At 37.4% G+C, this 16756-nt stretch overlaps 1 protein-coding gene across 1 annotated transcript; it reads right to left on the bottom strand.

Moving 5' to 3' along the window:
- Positions 1-2653: 2653 nt before the first annotated feature.
- LOC140162077 (hyalin-like) lies at positions 2654-4481 on the bottom strand. The gene is made up of 5 exons (XM_072185367.1): positions 4310-4481; positions 3915-4160; positions 3517-3762; positions 3190-3368; positions 2654-2698 (listed from the first exon to the last, which is right to left on the bottom strand). Exons 1-5 carry the CDS (start codon positions 4479-4481, stop codon positions 2654-2656), a joined length of 888 nt encoding a protein of 295 aa, XP_072041468.1.
- Positions 4482-16756: the final 12275 nt, after the last annotated feature.

Here is a 16756-nt window from a genome sequence, read left to right as displayed (position 1 = left end):
GAATAGCGAACCTTAAATTACATTCGGAATAGCGAATGGTAAAATTACACGTTCGGAAAAGCGAACCTTCTGAATAGCAAATCTTCGGAATGGCGGACCTTCGGAATAGCGAGAGGACCCCAATCCAGCAAGCTATATATGGTCTACACCGGTAGGGCATTCGATGGATTTTTAATTACAAACAACCCTTTCTAGCATTTTTTTCTCATTATTAATATTTTTTTTTTAAATCTAACATCATACCATACACAAACCCTGCTATCTCATATCAACCATTAAACCATCACTATGATTATTTTTCAACTCAAGCTTAAGCAATCTCTTACCAATTTAATATTGATCTTATGGAAGAATTTGATATATTCATACTTTTTACGGGTATATTAATCAAAGTTTGTTTGTTTGTTTCATTTCTTCTTTTGCCTGGGTTACTCATTCATGTTTTAAGGTATCCTCTGTTCTTCCATGAGGCCCAGGGGTTACATTAAAATATACATCAAAATACATCAAAATAATTTAACAGAATATTTTAAATACATAGAATACATAACCCCCCCCCCTAAAATTACAAAACATTTCTTTGCATAACTTGACATACATTTGGTTGATTTGAAAAACTTAAAAACCTGTGAACAGAGGAATCTTTTTGCTACCCTTCCAATTTTCTTCTTTTTAAAAATCATTTTTTGTTGATCAAAAATTTTCACATTTCCCAAAAATGATGCTTTCAGAAAAAGTTGCACTTTACTACATTACGTGCAAAACGTTCTCGATATTAATGTTAAGGTTGATTTAATTCATGTTTTTTTCCTTCACCTTTCTGTCTCTGATCCTTCAGGCATCCATGCAACCATCATTCAGTGCAAAACAAAGATTTGTTGAACTTAATTTTGGCGTAAAATCAGCAGTTGCTTCAAAATGATAAAATCACTGGGGTGGAGAAATGAGCTCTCCACGCATAAATTTGACCAAAAGGGTGAACATTTACCTGTAGTGGGTAAGTTGAAGCATCTTGCATTTTGATTTAAAATGATGGCTTTATTGGATAAAAATGTAACACTCATGATGTGGCCACTAGAGGTTGCCTGCATGCAGTTGGATGCTGACTTCCAACCTCCAATCTTTGTTGACCATTTCTTCTTTGTTATGTACGCCTTTATTCAAGAGAGCCGTTGCTATAGATCATCGCACCTGTTTCAGTCTACCATTTGCAAGTAATTTTTTTTATCTATTCTAGCCAACGAAAGAAATAAGCATCACACTACAAACCTTATTTCTGCTCCTATAGTGATTTTACCATTTTTGAAACACTGACTAAAAACCCCATTCATGTCAAAATTCATGTCAATGAATCATTGTTTTATACTGAAAGATGATTGCATTGGTGACTGAGTGACCGGATACATAAAATTTAAGAAAATTAACTAACAATTAGGTCAATCAAAACATTGATCACGTTGATCTCGAGAAGGTTTGTGTACATTACATGTATAGGATGTTGAAAAGTTCAACTTTTTCTGAAAGCATCATTTTTGGGAAATGTGATAATTTTTGACCAACGAAAAATGATTTTCAAAAAGAAGAAAATTGGGAGGTAGCAAAAAGATTCCTCTATTCACAGGTTTTTAAATTTTTCAAATCAACCAAATGTATGTCAAGTTATGCAAAGAAATGGTTTGTAATTTTAGGGGGGGGGGGGGTATTTCTTTTGAACCCTGTATATAAGCATACACAATCATGAACTTAAAATGGAGAAACTAACCCATATTTACAATTATATAATAAATAACCAACCCAGCGCATCGAATTCAGATACAAAGTACTTTTATCAAATATGAAATTAAGAATTCAGAATTTGCAAGCAAAAACCCAACAAAACTTGGGAAATCTTTCATAAAAGATTCCAAAGTCGGGACGTCTTCTGCTTTCTGCTGTTAACCAGGCAACAAGTATGTGGAAATGACCCTTTCGCTCGTGGAAGAACTCAACCTTTGGAGGATTATCAAGCAGTGTGTGCGAATCAGCAACGGTGGAGGATCAATGAGTGGCAATCCTCCGATGGTGGCGGATCGCCATGCTGGGTGTTGGAATCCTCCTCTAAGGATTTGGAGGAACAAACCACTTTGTGTGGGAATCATCATATGGTAGAGGATCGCCACGCAGTATGTGGGAATCCTCTAAGGGTTTGGAGGATCGGCACGCCTTGCGTGGGAATTCCCCGACGGTGGAGGATGGCAACTCAATTTTTAGGAATCTTCTAACAAATCCAAACACGTGGCAATCCTCCGATGTCAGAGGATTGTCACGGATTGCCACGAAAGATGGCGATCCTCCGAACCCTGCGACGGGCGTGGCAAATGTTATTTTTAAGTACCAGATCATAGCTCGTTTCCTTGAGATTGAGGCAATACATTTACTGGCTCAAACCTGATACTAGAAAGTTCAATCTTACCATGAATAAACACGTTAAATGAGCAACTGTCGTTATTTCCATATCCATCAAAAGCCGTACACGTTACAAGGGTTTGTCCAATAGGGAACCTCGCTCCCGATGGGGGGTCGCAGATTACTGTAGGGCTGCTGCCGGAATTATTCGTAGCCCCTGGATCTTCCCATATAACCATGGCGGTTGGTTGGCCAGACTCGGTGTTAGCTATTTGATCTGTAAGGCAGGACACCATCGCAGGATCTTCATTGTCTGTTGAAAGATTCAAAATTAACTCCAATGATGATTGAAATATACATGGTTGGTGAAATGAATTATTATTGATTAAAGCCTATAACATACGCTTCGGTGGTTATTATATCAAGGCAATTTGGTAAAGAACGAGCATATGTCTTTCTTCGGCCAAAGGCAAACAAAATCAAAACAACTCCGAGGAAAACAGATGCACATTAGGTGAGAGGCAGTGGGAAAGGTATTTGCAAAATAGTGTATACAGACCTTTTACAATTGAGAACAATTATTAGGACCTACATACTAGATGATAATTATAACAATAATGATACTGGTAAATAATTATATGAAACTGGCAACATGATGTGAAACTGATACTTGTAATACAAATTAAACTTGAACATGTTTGAAAATAAACAAATCAAAAGAAAAACAGAAACCTTACCCTTAACATCAACGTAAAATGAGCAATTATTGATATTCCCGAATCCATCCAAAGCTGTGCACGTTACATTTGTTTTCCCCATAACAAAGTCAGTTCCCGATGCCGGATCGCACATAACTGTAGCGTTAAGGCCAGAGTTATCAGTAGCAATAGGTAATTGCCATACAATCATTGCGGATGGTTGACCTGGATCTGTGTTGGTTGTTTGGTTTGCAGGGCAGGACTCCAAAACAGGGTCTTCATTGTCTGATAAGACACATTAACACAAAATGATATTGGGTAAATTGAAAGTGTTTATTTTTTTTGTGTGTTTACTGCCGACACAACAATAGCATATACACATAATGATATATTGTCAGTCAATTTGTTGTTATAAGAAAAACAGAACTCTTACCCTTGACATCAACGTAAAATGAACAATTATTGACATTTCCGAATCCATCCAAAGCTGTGCACGTTACATTTATTTTCCCGATAACAAAGTCAGTTCCCGATGCCGGATCGCACATAACTGTAGCGTTAAGGCCGGAGTTATCGGTAGCAATAGGTAATTGCCATACAACCATTGTGGTTGGTTGACCTGGATCTGTGTTGGTTGTTTGGTTTGCAGGGCAGGACACCAAAACAGGATCTTCAATGTCTGAATAAACAATAACACAAATGGAATTTAGTAAATTGAAATTGTTTGAATACGGGTTTGTTTGTCCTGTTTACTGCCAACACACTGCCTAGCATATGCACATAATGATATTGTCAGTCAATTTGATGTTATAAGAAAAACAAAGCTCTTACCCTTGACATCAACGTAAAATGAGCATTTATTGACATTTCCGAATCCATCCAAAGCTGTGCACGTTACATTTATTTTACCAATAAGAAAGTCAGTTCCTGATGCCGGATCACACATAACAGTAGGGTTAAAGCCGGAGTTATCGGTAGCAATAGGTCCTTGCCATTCAATCATTGCGGTTGGTTGACCTGGATCTGTGTTGGTTGTTAGGTTTGCAGGACAAGACTCCAAAACAGGGTCTTCATTGTCTGATAATAAACAATAACACAAATGGAATTGGGTAAATTGAAAGTGTTTAAATACGGTTGTATTGGTTGTGTTTACTGCCGACACACCAATAGCATATTTACATAATGATATATTGTCAGTCGATTTGATCTAAAAACAGAACTCTTACCCATGACATCAACGTAAAATGAGCAATTATTGACATTCCCGAATCCGTCCACAGCTGTGCACGTTACGTTTGTTATTCCAATAACAAAGTCAGTTCCCGATGCCGGATCGCACACAACTGCAGGGTTAACGCCGGAGTTATCGGTAGTAATAGGCCCTTGCCATACGATCATTGCGGTTGCTTTACCTGGATCTGTGTTGGCTGTTTGGTTTACAGGGCATGACTCCAAAACAGGATCTTCAATGTCTGAATAAACAATAACACACATGGAATTGGTTTATAAAAAATGTGCACTTTAACATATAATGCAATTTAGGCATGTAGAGAGTTTAATTGAGAATAAGTTAGTTTGTGTCTTGTACTCCAACAGGACAGTCAGAGACACATCTCACACAGCTTCCGGTACTGTGATAACCGACAGCATACTCGTGAAATTTTGATTCCCGTAGAGAAAGCCTATCTACTTATTTATTTAATGGGGATTGTTTTCGGATTTCATTCATGGTTTATTAAAAGACACGGTAGCAGCTAAAAGCTGAATTGATGTGAAATTAACAATCATTGAAAAACAACAAAAAGCATGACATATATTTAAATATCAAAAATATCACTTAAAGTACACAAAATAAACCAAGGGGGCGAGACCTCATCCTGATTTCCTAAAATTTACCTTTTCAAAGCATATCTCGGTAATGAAACATGATACAAAACTCAGATACTTTTGAGGGAGCTGTGTTCTCTAAAGCATCTTATAGTGCCTAACACAATAAAGTGTAATTTTGATCTAATCTATAAATGTTATGTCTTTAAACTTTCCATTCGTATACATTTCACATTTGAAAGGGCTAAAACAAAAAGTATCCTAATACTTGGATATTTTGGTATTTGTTTAGAGATCTAATCCTGCACATTATGCCATTCCATTAAATTCAATGTAAACTCAAGAAGTAGAATTACAAGCATTTGATTAGACGAAGGTTAAAACTGTCAAACTGGCCTCTGCAGGTTAAAAATATTCCAACAAGCACAACAAAGAGTGCATCTACTAAAAAAAATCCCAAATATGGTTTAGTTTAAATAATTAGGATTTTTTTTCAGCTATTCGGATACTTTTTTTTATCGCAGTTAGTTAGTTATGCTAATTTATTACTAGTCAAACACGTAGGACTTGTTCCCTAAAAGAGGACATGCATGCTCTTTATCTCCTCACAAGAACACAAGAACTACGAACATGACTAAGCTATGTTTAAAACTTACCCTTCTCGCATCGAGATCCAGAGAATCCGTCTTGGCACGCGCAGATGTATTCCCCAATTCTATCATAACAAATCCCTCCATATTCACAAGGATTCGATGAGCATTCATTTACTCCTTTAAAAAATAACGCGATAGAAAGGACGAAGCAAAATGAAGTCATTGTACTTAAATAATTTGATATTGAAAGCCGTTGGACCAACAATCCGCCATTCTTTGTGTGTATATAAACGTTGTCCTCGGACTATGCTTCGCAAGCTTGTATGGATAGTTGATTCAGCAGCATACCGTGGTTGCTCCTACCAGGGGGGGGCTGCAGAAAAGGTAAATTTTGCCGCACCCTTCATCAAGAGCTCGAAAAGGTTGACCCCATTTTTTTTTTTTTTTCGATGGTTTGAAAAAGTGAAGAGCAAAACAAAAAAATGTATAGGGCTACCGACCAAAAGTTAAAAAGTTTGATGTATAGTTCCATTGATTTCGCATTTCTTTAAACCTTTTTCATAATTTTTTCACCCTTTTTCTTTAATAATTCCGTCCCTTCTTTTTTTTGCCGCCCCTGCATTTACCCCAAGCCCCCCCCGCCAAAAAAAAAAATACGCGCATGTGAATACCATTAAACGAGGAACCGTAACTAATTCTAGCTAAACATTTTGCATACTTACCGCAGTACTCCTTTCGCTCCAGTAGGATGTCGAGTGCATCTTTATTCCAATTCATACGGTTGGTTAGTGGTCTAGGATCATCCACAAACCATAGTTTCATATCGTCGATATCGTCTTGATAAGTACCACATGCCTGGGTAGGCTTCCGACGGGCTACCACTCCTTGGCAATGACATCTCTCTTTATACGGCAGTGACCATCTCAAGGCATCTCCTCGTGATGGATCTGATCGTTCCTCTAGCACGCACACGTAGCTAAACACTATTGATATCAACACTGATGAATAAAAAAACATTAAGGTGAATATGTGATAATTTTTGTTACCCCCACTCCCCGTCCCCCCGCGTTAGATTCCAGAGCGTCCTGGACAAATCAAAATGGCGTCAAAAATTTCCAAATTCAGTCAACAAAAATATTTCCGTCGATACATTCACAAGTACATCCACCTCACCCTGTCAAAAATATGTCTACGCCACTTAGCATAAAAGTGTGCATTCGGTATATTTTGGCCCAGGTTAAACTATGAGCAACAACTGTCGAGAAAATGCGATTTTATTCAAATCCAGTAGGCAATTTGTGTTCAGTTTAAAATACATGATTGGGAATTCTTACTTCAACTACTATATTCATACCTTGTATGCTTAAAATAAATAAAGCCACACGTAGTAGACGATTCATCCCCCACAAAAACGACCACATGGTGACCAGAAATGAAATAAATGTCATCACGTACAGTTTCATTATGCTATCTTGTCACACATACTACTTAAATCGGACACAACCGACTTCCAAAATCAGATCATCTAACCTTCCAATAACTCAAGAGATGTATCAAAGCTTGACCATAACGAACACCATTGTTTTTTGCAAACGAATTGGCAATGAACACGTACCATACAAGTGTTTAGTCACTTCATTTTATATTTAGAATAATTTACTCACCTAGCTATGGCACACGTTACCTCTACGTCCGACGTCGTAAGGAGAGCTGTTAAAATAGAAACGGAGAACACTGGAATAACAGCTACTGAATGTTCAGCTAGCTGGGGGCTTGGAAATCATTTAAATAATTCATGAGCGTTAGTAATGCCACCAATGGTTAGCGGAGTCTCCATTGGACCGCTTTAAAAATAATTTTGTTTAAGGTCTTGGCAATTGTTTCCCTAAATACCAATGGTAGAGCTCGTGACAGTAATTGGGCGTGTTGTCGGTGTCACAAACCGCGTACTTAGTAAATTAAGGTTTAGCAACAATGCCCTTATAATAAAGTAAGCGCATGCGCGTGTTACCTGGTGGACATACTACAATGCCTGTGTGGATTCTCATGATGACCATTTTAGGTTATATATTTCAAGTTTTTGCCGTATCTGTAGAAGTTTGTAACATTGGAATAACATGCAAAAACACCCATCACAACTGATTTTGATAAAGCATCTTTTATAGGTTTATGTATATAACCATAATATATTCTCTTATGACGCCCAATATTTTTACAATTTATGGTCATGTATTACCCCTTATGCTCAGATTAAGATATGTTGATGCGGTCATTCTTGTGAATTGCTCAAGGTGTAAATAATGTTAAGTTAATGTCATGAATATGTCGTTGACCGGAGTAAATTTTTTGGTCGCGGGTAAAAATTTTCGACCCCCTATCTTGGGTCGAAATTTTTTATGACCCCTCCCCCCTTCCGCCTACACAGACTCAAGACAAATTATTCATTGCCGGAACAAAGAGCGAAGAAAGTGCGCGGAGTTCGTTCAAATTTGATCGTGTGCGTAAAGAAGGCGCGCGGAGCGTGCAACAATTTTGCATTATATAACGAAATCGCGCGAAAATTTTGAATCACCAGCCCTTAATAATTATATAACACCCCTATTTTGGGCGTTAAATAATTATAACCCCCTATATTTGGTCTAAAAATTCTATGACCCCCCAGTATATTCATGACCCCCCTTCCGAAGAAAATGACAGCCCCCTTAGAGCTATATTGGAACTACACGCATGTAGTTTATGAGGTGATGAATTAAGAAGGGGTTTAGAGTTCGATACATGATTTTAGCATTTGCATTATCTATGAAATAAACGGCCTTACTATTCACAATCAATTGGTTAACTTTGTGCAACAAATTTATCACAATCTTCATTTGATCGAGTCTTCCTCCATTTGCGGAGGGGCGTAGCCAGTTTTTTTCGTCAGGGGGGGGGCAAAATTCATGCATAATATGTGTCTCCTTTTCAATCTTTGAAGTAGCCAAACCTTCTCCATGGACAGGGTGAAAAACGGGCACATTTCTTTAAAAGAGCATATCTTCCAAAGTTGTGAGCCGATTGATATAATTGTTTTGGTTTATTAAAGCTAACGACTCAATGTTTGTTTACATATCAAAATATATTTGATCAACTTTTCAGAAATAGGAGAAAAAGAGGGCGTTATGAGGGGCCTCTTTTTTTGGGACACCCTGTACAATACATGGACGATGTACGCGCGTAGCGCGCAAAAATGTGGTATTTTACACTATTTTTGTCCATTATCAGGATGGAAATGGGCTTTATCTTAATAATGTGCGCGTGTAGCGCGGACAAATGTTGCATTTTACACTATTTTGGCCCATGGTCGGCCTGAATTTCGGTATAAAAGGGCTCCTTGCCCCTTTTCTTTTCTTTTGCCCTTCTGATTTTCTCTTATTTTTTGTCAGAGGGGCACCTTTTTCTTTCATTTTTTGTCAGGGGGGCACTCTGCCCCACCCCTGCCCCACCGCTGTCTACGCTACTGGTTCAAGGGCTCTGCGTTCGCGACGTGCATTTCTCGGGCGTGCAGATGGGCGCTATTTTACACACTGCTATACATCTGTACTACAGTATTATGATGGTTGCAACTTCCCCTTAGTAGTTTGTGTTACAAAAATGGTCGAGTAAGGCGAGGGTTAAAAAAAAGTACAAAATGTTTTGTTTCTGATTATTAATGTTTTTGGTGGATTGATAAGACGTCCAAAAGTTTAAAAATTCCACACGATATTAGCACGTATTTCAAAAATCTTGTCAAGAATTTAGGCCACGGGTTATTAGACCTACGCAAAAGGAGCAGTTACGTCACAAACATTACTTAAAAAACTGATGCTGACAATCGGGTGGAAAGTTCAGTCATTAGTTTGCTCCAAAAAACGACCGAAAATGGCTTACGTTCGCTTAACGTTTTCAATGGCCTCTGAAACCGACACTTGGGGCGCATATTAGATTTTGAAACACACTACGTACATATATGTATGATGTATGTAGTGTGTTGTAAAATCTAATCTGCGACCCAAGTAATTTTTCATTGGTTATTTTTGGCGCGCAGAGTTAAAACGGTTGCCAACCACTTATATAAAATGTTACCCCAAATTTGACCATAAGAATATAATTATATTTGTCTTACCTTGAAAAAAATTCGTCCACCGTAGATCACGTTTCACTGCAGTATTCCATATTCGTGTAAACCTACCTTTGATTACGTAATTTTTGCAATTTTTTAGTTCTTCAGCGATATATTTTTAAACCCCGCTTCCATGTTTATTTCATTAGTTTTTTCAAAAGTTTCACCAAGGCTCCTCCTTAATATTATAGCTTCCAAAAATTAATACTAATTTGGAACTTACACTTTTTAAACGCTTAGTCGGAACCAACAAAAACCACGATTGTCCAGGTGCAATCACTTCCCTTATATGATACCACCGCTGACGATGAAGCAGTCGGAAACCAAGAAACTAGTGAAATATTGGCAATTGATTACGACAATGGCCTAATAAGGTATGTTTGATACCAAATATGGAATTGTGACGTGGTATTATATAAAACGTGCAATGATCGTGTGTACCACAGACCGTATCTCCGCAGAAAGCATACCGGTATGTTGCCATGGGCTTTTAATTACTATCCCGGATTACAATAGCAATTGCCATGATCGTGAGCGCAACAGGCAATATATCCACATAAATAATGCATGTTATTAATTACCTAAAAGCATATTGTATCGTTTATCCTTCCGTTTGCAATCATTAGGCCAATCATTTTTTTTTTAAATCACCCACTGCTAATTGCAACAGAAACCAATTAATCACCATTAAGTATATTAAAGATGATAAAAAGTCCCCAAAAGTCCAAGTAGTGGAACCGTGCCTAATTTACATAAATCTAAAATGGCCGCTTATGCAGGGGTGAAATTTCAAATTTGGTCAATGTTGTTAAAAATCATACTAATGTAGTCCTTACGTCATAAGGATTCTGAAAAGGTAGAGCTTGATCTATCTCCGATATACATTTCTTGAGTTTTGGGGGGAAAGGTCAATTGTCAAAATTTGGGTTCCACAGGGGGACAAAAGTTTAAAATGCTCTGATTTCAACGATTGTGATTAATGATATTGTTACACGCAACATGAAAATGTACATAATAGCTTGGAAAATCTTTATATTAACACAAGACGTTGAATTCAAATTTTATATCAATAATGTAATTTATAATAACCCCCGGCTCAAGTACGGCCAAGTGTATTGTATCCATCGGCCCATGAAACTGCGGGTATCCTTTTAGCAAACCACGGCAATGTTCACGGGACATTTTAGTCGTTGGAAAACCCCGGGTAAGTTACGACCCAATCACGGCTCTCACCTGCACCCTGCCCAAATTCCCGGGGTTTTGGCCGACATCAATTCTTATACCAGTCCCGGCCAGCACACAGCTCCCCCGGGACAAATTTTGAGTCAAATCCTGGGCACATGATGTCAAGTCCCGGGCACCCATGGGCCGGGGTTGCAATTGACAGGTGCTTAATAATGTATTCAAAATAGTGTCTTGATAAGATTTTGGCAACATTGAGTAATACGATATCTAGGTACCTAATTCCTAAGGTAACATCACAAAATAGTTTAATGGTATTTGACCTTTTTTCCCCGTGTAACAGACATCCAGTAGCGTAGCCAGCGGGGGCAGGGGGGGCATAGTGCCCCCTGACAAAAAAATGAAAGAAACAGTGCCCCTCTGACAAAAAAAAAAAATGAAAGAGAAAATCAGGAGGGCAAAGGAAAAGAAAAAGGGCAAGGAGCCCCTTTTCTAGCAAAATTCAGGGCCAAAATAGTGTAAAATACAAACTTTTTCCGCGCTACGCGCGCACATTGTAACAATGAAGCCCTTTTTTAGCCGGATAATGGGCGAAAATAGTGTAAAATACCATTTTGTTCGCGCTACGCGCGCACATCATCCCAATAAGGCCCTTTTCGGGAAGCTCGAAGACATACAGTCTCTATGTATTGTATGATGCAACTGCAATTTTTTTCGTCTGTGCCCCCAAAATTTTATTTTGCCCCCCCTGACCAAGAAAGCTGGCTACGCCCCTGCAGACATCCCATTATGTAAAACATCTTCATTAATGATTTTATGTTAAGAGGAACAATTCGAGACCATTTAACCCCTGTTGAGTTAAAGAAAATTGACCTTTGAACTTTTTGCATATAACTCGAAAACGGTTCATCACAGATGTCAAACTATTATTTTCCTAAGAATTAAACATTTTTGAAATGTGACTCTAGGTGATCTTTGCCTGACGTTTCATAGGTCCATATTTTGGGGCCTATTCTGGAATAATCATAGTGACGCAGGGAATCTACATGCCCAGTCTTGTAATTTTGTCAACTCTAGCCCCCTTTTTTTTACCCTGCTTCACTATAATATAATTGTTCCCAGTGTACTAAAACGCTAAAGGGCTAATCGTAAGACCATCCATTAAGTTTAGTTTACTGAAAAAACAAAAGTGACCTACGTCCTTATCCGGGGTAGGCTGGACGATCAAACCTCGATGGTGGGGGGCTGGTAGAGCCCACTGATATTTTTGTTCGCTCTTACACAGGCAGCGGGTGGCATGATGGTCGGGGAGAGCCGGCAAAAGCGCTCGGCCGTATGGTATTTTCCATATACTCGGTTAATTTTGTGGGGTTCATTATCGAACCCCAACGGTTTTAGCTTGTATTTATATTATTTATTAACATAGGCATATTTGTTTGTGATATTTCAAGCGTTTTAACATTTCAAAATAATCCCATTCAATTACACGGTTGACGATGAAAATTTACTGCATTTAGAGAATGCACGGCGATCACCACCTGCTGTTACAAAAATATTCAAACAAAAATATTCAAACTTGATACTTATATAAAATTTAATAATGTAGTTTTATATTTCAGGTAAAAATTGGCATATTTGTACGTTTGTGTAGCCTCAAATGATATTCTGTGGCCTGTGTTGTATTGCAGCTAAAATGTCCCAATTTTCCGAGGGCGTACTTACATTATGATGTCATAATGACGTCATGTGGATAATGTTGGTACATATTTTGGTACCACTGGATAGAAGAGAGTTATTCATTGGTAACAAACATACTAACCCCATTCATGTTTACATGCCAGTGTATATTACTGTCTATGACTTTGTCTGTTTATCTGACCGTCTGTTCTTTCTATCTCGGACAATATCTTCCTGTATGTAGCAACATTTTACGACTCCATTTAAAATGAATTATAATTTAGTGATATATTGGTTTTGAAAACATCGTGGTTACCTTGAGGTCTTTTTATCTTGTTGGTTTCGGTTCCTCTATTGTTCAGAAACGAAAATGCAAGGGATTATGTATGTTGATCTGTAATTTGAATTCAATGTTAGTTTGAAGTACCAATCAGCTTAATATTCCAATAGAGGTGGATGCCTGCTGTCAACCAAGGCTGGATAAGACAAGATTATAGAACACCCACTGTGTGTGGAACACCGGTGTTTTAGTGATCTAGCGCCCCTCTCGCTTTTATGTCCTCACCCAACCTATTATCAGATTACAAATTCCAATTGTAACGCCAAAAATGAAATCAATCAGTTACGCTTTGACGCAATTCTTTGGTGTTGCATATTACCACATTACAATCATATGACCGATTTTTTCCGCGATTGCAGGGTTAGTATACCAACATGCCTAAAACTACACAATACTTCTTGGCAACACCCCGGCCAACACTGATTAGTATATATTTCGATGCTAGGCTATTCCACGAGCCACTCCCGCCTAGGCGAAAGTGCCCATACACCAAACGCATATCAATTTTTGAAGCCGTACAACATTTAGATACTTCCTTTGTCTAGATTAGCACAAAGCCTCTTATCTCAATGTTTCATGTCAGAAAACATAACTCAACAAACCGAAAACAGAAATTCTCTTCGTTCAACTTTTTAGTGAGCAACAAAAGACCAGAATAAAAGGATTGTTCACACGGCCACCCCAACACTTCAAAATAACAATGCGATCTGAAACCGAAAACTGAAACAGGAACCGAAACCAAAAAGATTAAAAAAAAGACCCTTGGTTTTAAATACATCAGCAATTCAGCAAATTTTATAATATTATAATTGCAATAGCTTCATCAGGTTGGTTATGTATGAATACTAAAATCCCAATTAAAGGCAATTCTGTTAATATTCCAACAAGCAGCTATATCTGGTTCGTTTACCTTTCTGTGTGGGTTAAAACAGTAAGCAGTTAAGTTAGCTCAATCGATAAGGCATTCGAATATGGTGTGACAGTTTGCGGGTTCGAACCCTGGTAGTGGTTTAGTACGCTCTCGTAAAAAAATGAGTTACCTTGAAATTCCCCTGGACAAGGAACTCACTGCTAATTGTCTCGTTGTAATCCGTATGGAACTCGGGGAGCTGATCATGGATGCGATGGTCAATTGTGGAATATCTAGGGTGTGCGCTTCTAAGCAAAGAAAGTCCCTGAATTGTTGTTAAAGTAACACTCCGGCAATCACATCATTATGCTTTATATGTTAGAAAAACAATTATCAATCACGAATCACCGGGTTTTATTTAAAGCCCCTGGGTTTAAAGCAAACTCATATTGACCATGAAAACGAATAAAAACAGCCGGCTCTCAACACGCGATGATCAAAATTGCCGCGCCAAAATTATCTGTGGCAATTGACGTCATGGTTATTTGTGCTAAATTGTCGTCAGCTTTCATTTTGTTCCTGGGTCCTTCATTGCCAGAGGCAATTTCGGTGCCCGGGAAATTTGAATATCGCGTGGTGAGAGACGGTTGTTCTTATTCGTTTTTAAAGTCAATATGAGTTTGTTTTAAATAAAAGCACTGGATTCGTGTTTGATAATTATTTTCCTAACATACTCGTATAAGGCATAAAGTTGTGATTGCCAGACTGTTCCTTTAAATGGTTTATGGAATGATATAGGGCCGTAGTGGTCAGCGACAACCTGTAGAGTGTGCTGAGGCTTGTGGATCAACGTCTAGGTGTAATTGTGACTGTGCGTAGCGCACTATAAATGATTGTTCTGTTTTTTTAAATAATCATTTTAATCTATAGTTAGCAGAATATTTGGTGAAAATTGTATGTTCGTGGAATTTTTTGAGAGGGCACGCTTACATTATGAAGTTAGTCATAGCGACATTATGTGGGGAATGTTTTTAATTATTTTGGTACGACTGGATAGAGGATACTCATAGCTATACATTGGTACCAAATATAAGAGTATACAGTGGCTCCAATCCTTCTTCGGAGTTTGTGTTACAAACATTTTAAGAAGCTAAGATTGCGCTGTTTAAGAAACATTGTTTACGATTTTAAGCAATATCTGTTTAAAGACACATATTTTCTTTTAAACAATTAGGTTTAACAGGTTTAAACAGAAAAGTTTAAGATCCGTTAACCTTTCACAAGTTAAAGCCTTTAAGCAATTGGGTTAGTTACGGAAAAATCCCACTTGTTTAAGGGGACATTTACAGAGTTTGTGGGCATGGTCAACGGAAATTTATAGAATGTTAATATTTTGATCTCAGGATGTGGTGCAATCAATTTGAAATAACAAATGAAAATTGCAACAACATTTATTTTGACAAAACAGCATGATTTGTGAAAGTTATGGATTTCTCATCACTGTGTTTACTCAAAACTATATGTTTGTGTGTATTGTTATGAATTTTAAATTGGGGAATTAGTCATGGGAAGGAAGGGCGAGGTACCAGATTTGGAGTCCCATGGGATGAGGGAATGAACGGGAACGGGAATGACAATCTCGAAATGAATCAGATGAAACAGAAATTAAGTATCACAATTTACTAGGAATTTACGTTAAAGTGATCAAAATACATAATGTATGTATTAATATAAAGTCTTACCAGAGTTACATCGCAAGTATAATTGAATATGAATCACGTGCAAGACATGATGACATTATAATCGTCATCATGTTACCAGTCTAACTATTCATCATGAACCAAGGTTGAGTAGATGTGCATCAGTCGCAGGGCTAGCAAGGAGTGACGACTTTATTAACGGAGAAACACATCCTTGCTTCACTCAGTGCAATTGATGCACAGAATCGGATATAAAAACGTTCACTTGATGAATGGTTATCATGGCTTGGCACTATGATCAATAATCAATTATTGATTGAATTATCGTCACAAAATACGCTCCCCCTTAAATAATTGACTCCTGGCAATTTAAGAACATACAATACTTGATAACAAAATTCCTTTAAAAAAAACTGAATCCGACTTATTTATAGACCATGCATCATTGACACATAATATCAAGATGGAAGTCATATAAGTCATATTCTTTTAACCAGATACATACGACAAATGTAAATGATACAATAAAATACATCTGAAGCCACGTATAACTTGAAGACAATGACTTCTTTTTAAAGTTGAATTTGAAGTAGATCTCCGCGCTGGAAGATTTATGTAGACCCAATAACTTCGTATTTTGGCGTCCATCCGAATAATTTTTGATTAGCGTTAGAGTTTCATCAGGGACCGCGCGATGTCCAAGCTTGAAACTCAGCACGTGCACGTACCAAATGCCGGTGTTAAAATGGCCTAATTGCGATTTTCTTTTCCAAGCTATCGCGAAGAAAAAAAAATGGTTAGCACATACATCTTTTAACAACTGATTACATGCAGATGAACGTGTACAATTTGCTTGGCCTATTAATATTGTACATTCCCAAAGTTATACCAAATTATCTTGTAAACATAATTCTCTCAGATACATTATTTTCAATCATTGTACAATCAAAATAATTTTTTCCTCATTGCATTTTTAATTTAACAAAGTACATGAAACATAGAGAGACTTGAGTGACAACACAAACACTTAGGACAGTTATGTTTATGGCAAACTAGCAAAAAATAACACAAAGCACACAACATACGCTTAACCCCTTAGGTATGTTCAAGTGCGCCTACGTGTAATAATACATAGTAAATCAAAAAAATTTAACACGTATCGCACAGATTATTGTAACCACATATATACAATATATAACACCTATTCATTCACACAGAATATTAAACACCAAATAACTTCATATCCAACTTTTCACATTGTTCAACAATTTTGTATCACATGCTACTTTTATAAAGACTGAGTATATCAAAATTAACACATTGTTAATTGTACACATATTTTCGTCTATTTATATATATATAATTT

The sequence above is a fragment of the Amphiura filiformis genome, chromosome 10 (genome assembly GCF_039555335.1).
Source record: "Amphiura filiformis chromosome 10, Afil_fr2py, whole genome shotgun sequence".
Lineage (NCBI taxonomy): Eukaryota > Metazoa > Echinodermata > Ophiuroidea > Amphilepidida > Amphiuridae > Amphiura > Amphiura filiformis.
The sequence above is the reverse complement of the archived record's forward strand: the minus strand, read 5'-3'. Positions and strand labels throughout refer to the sequence as shown.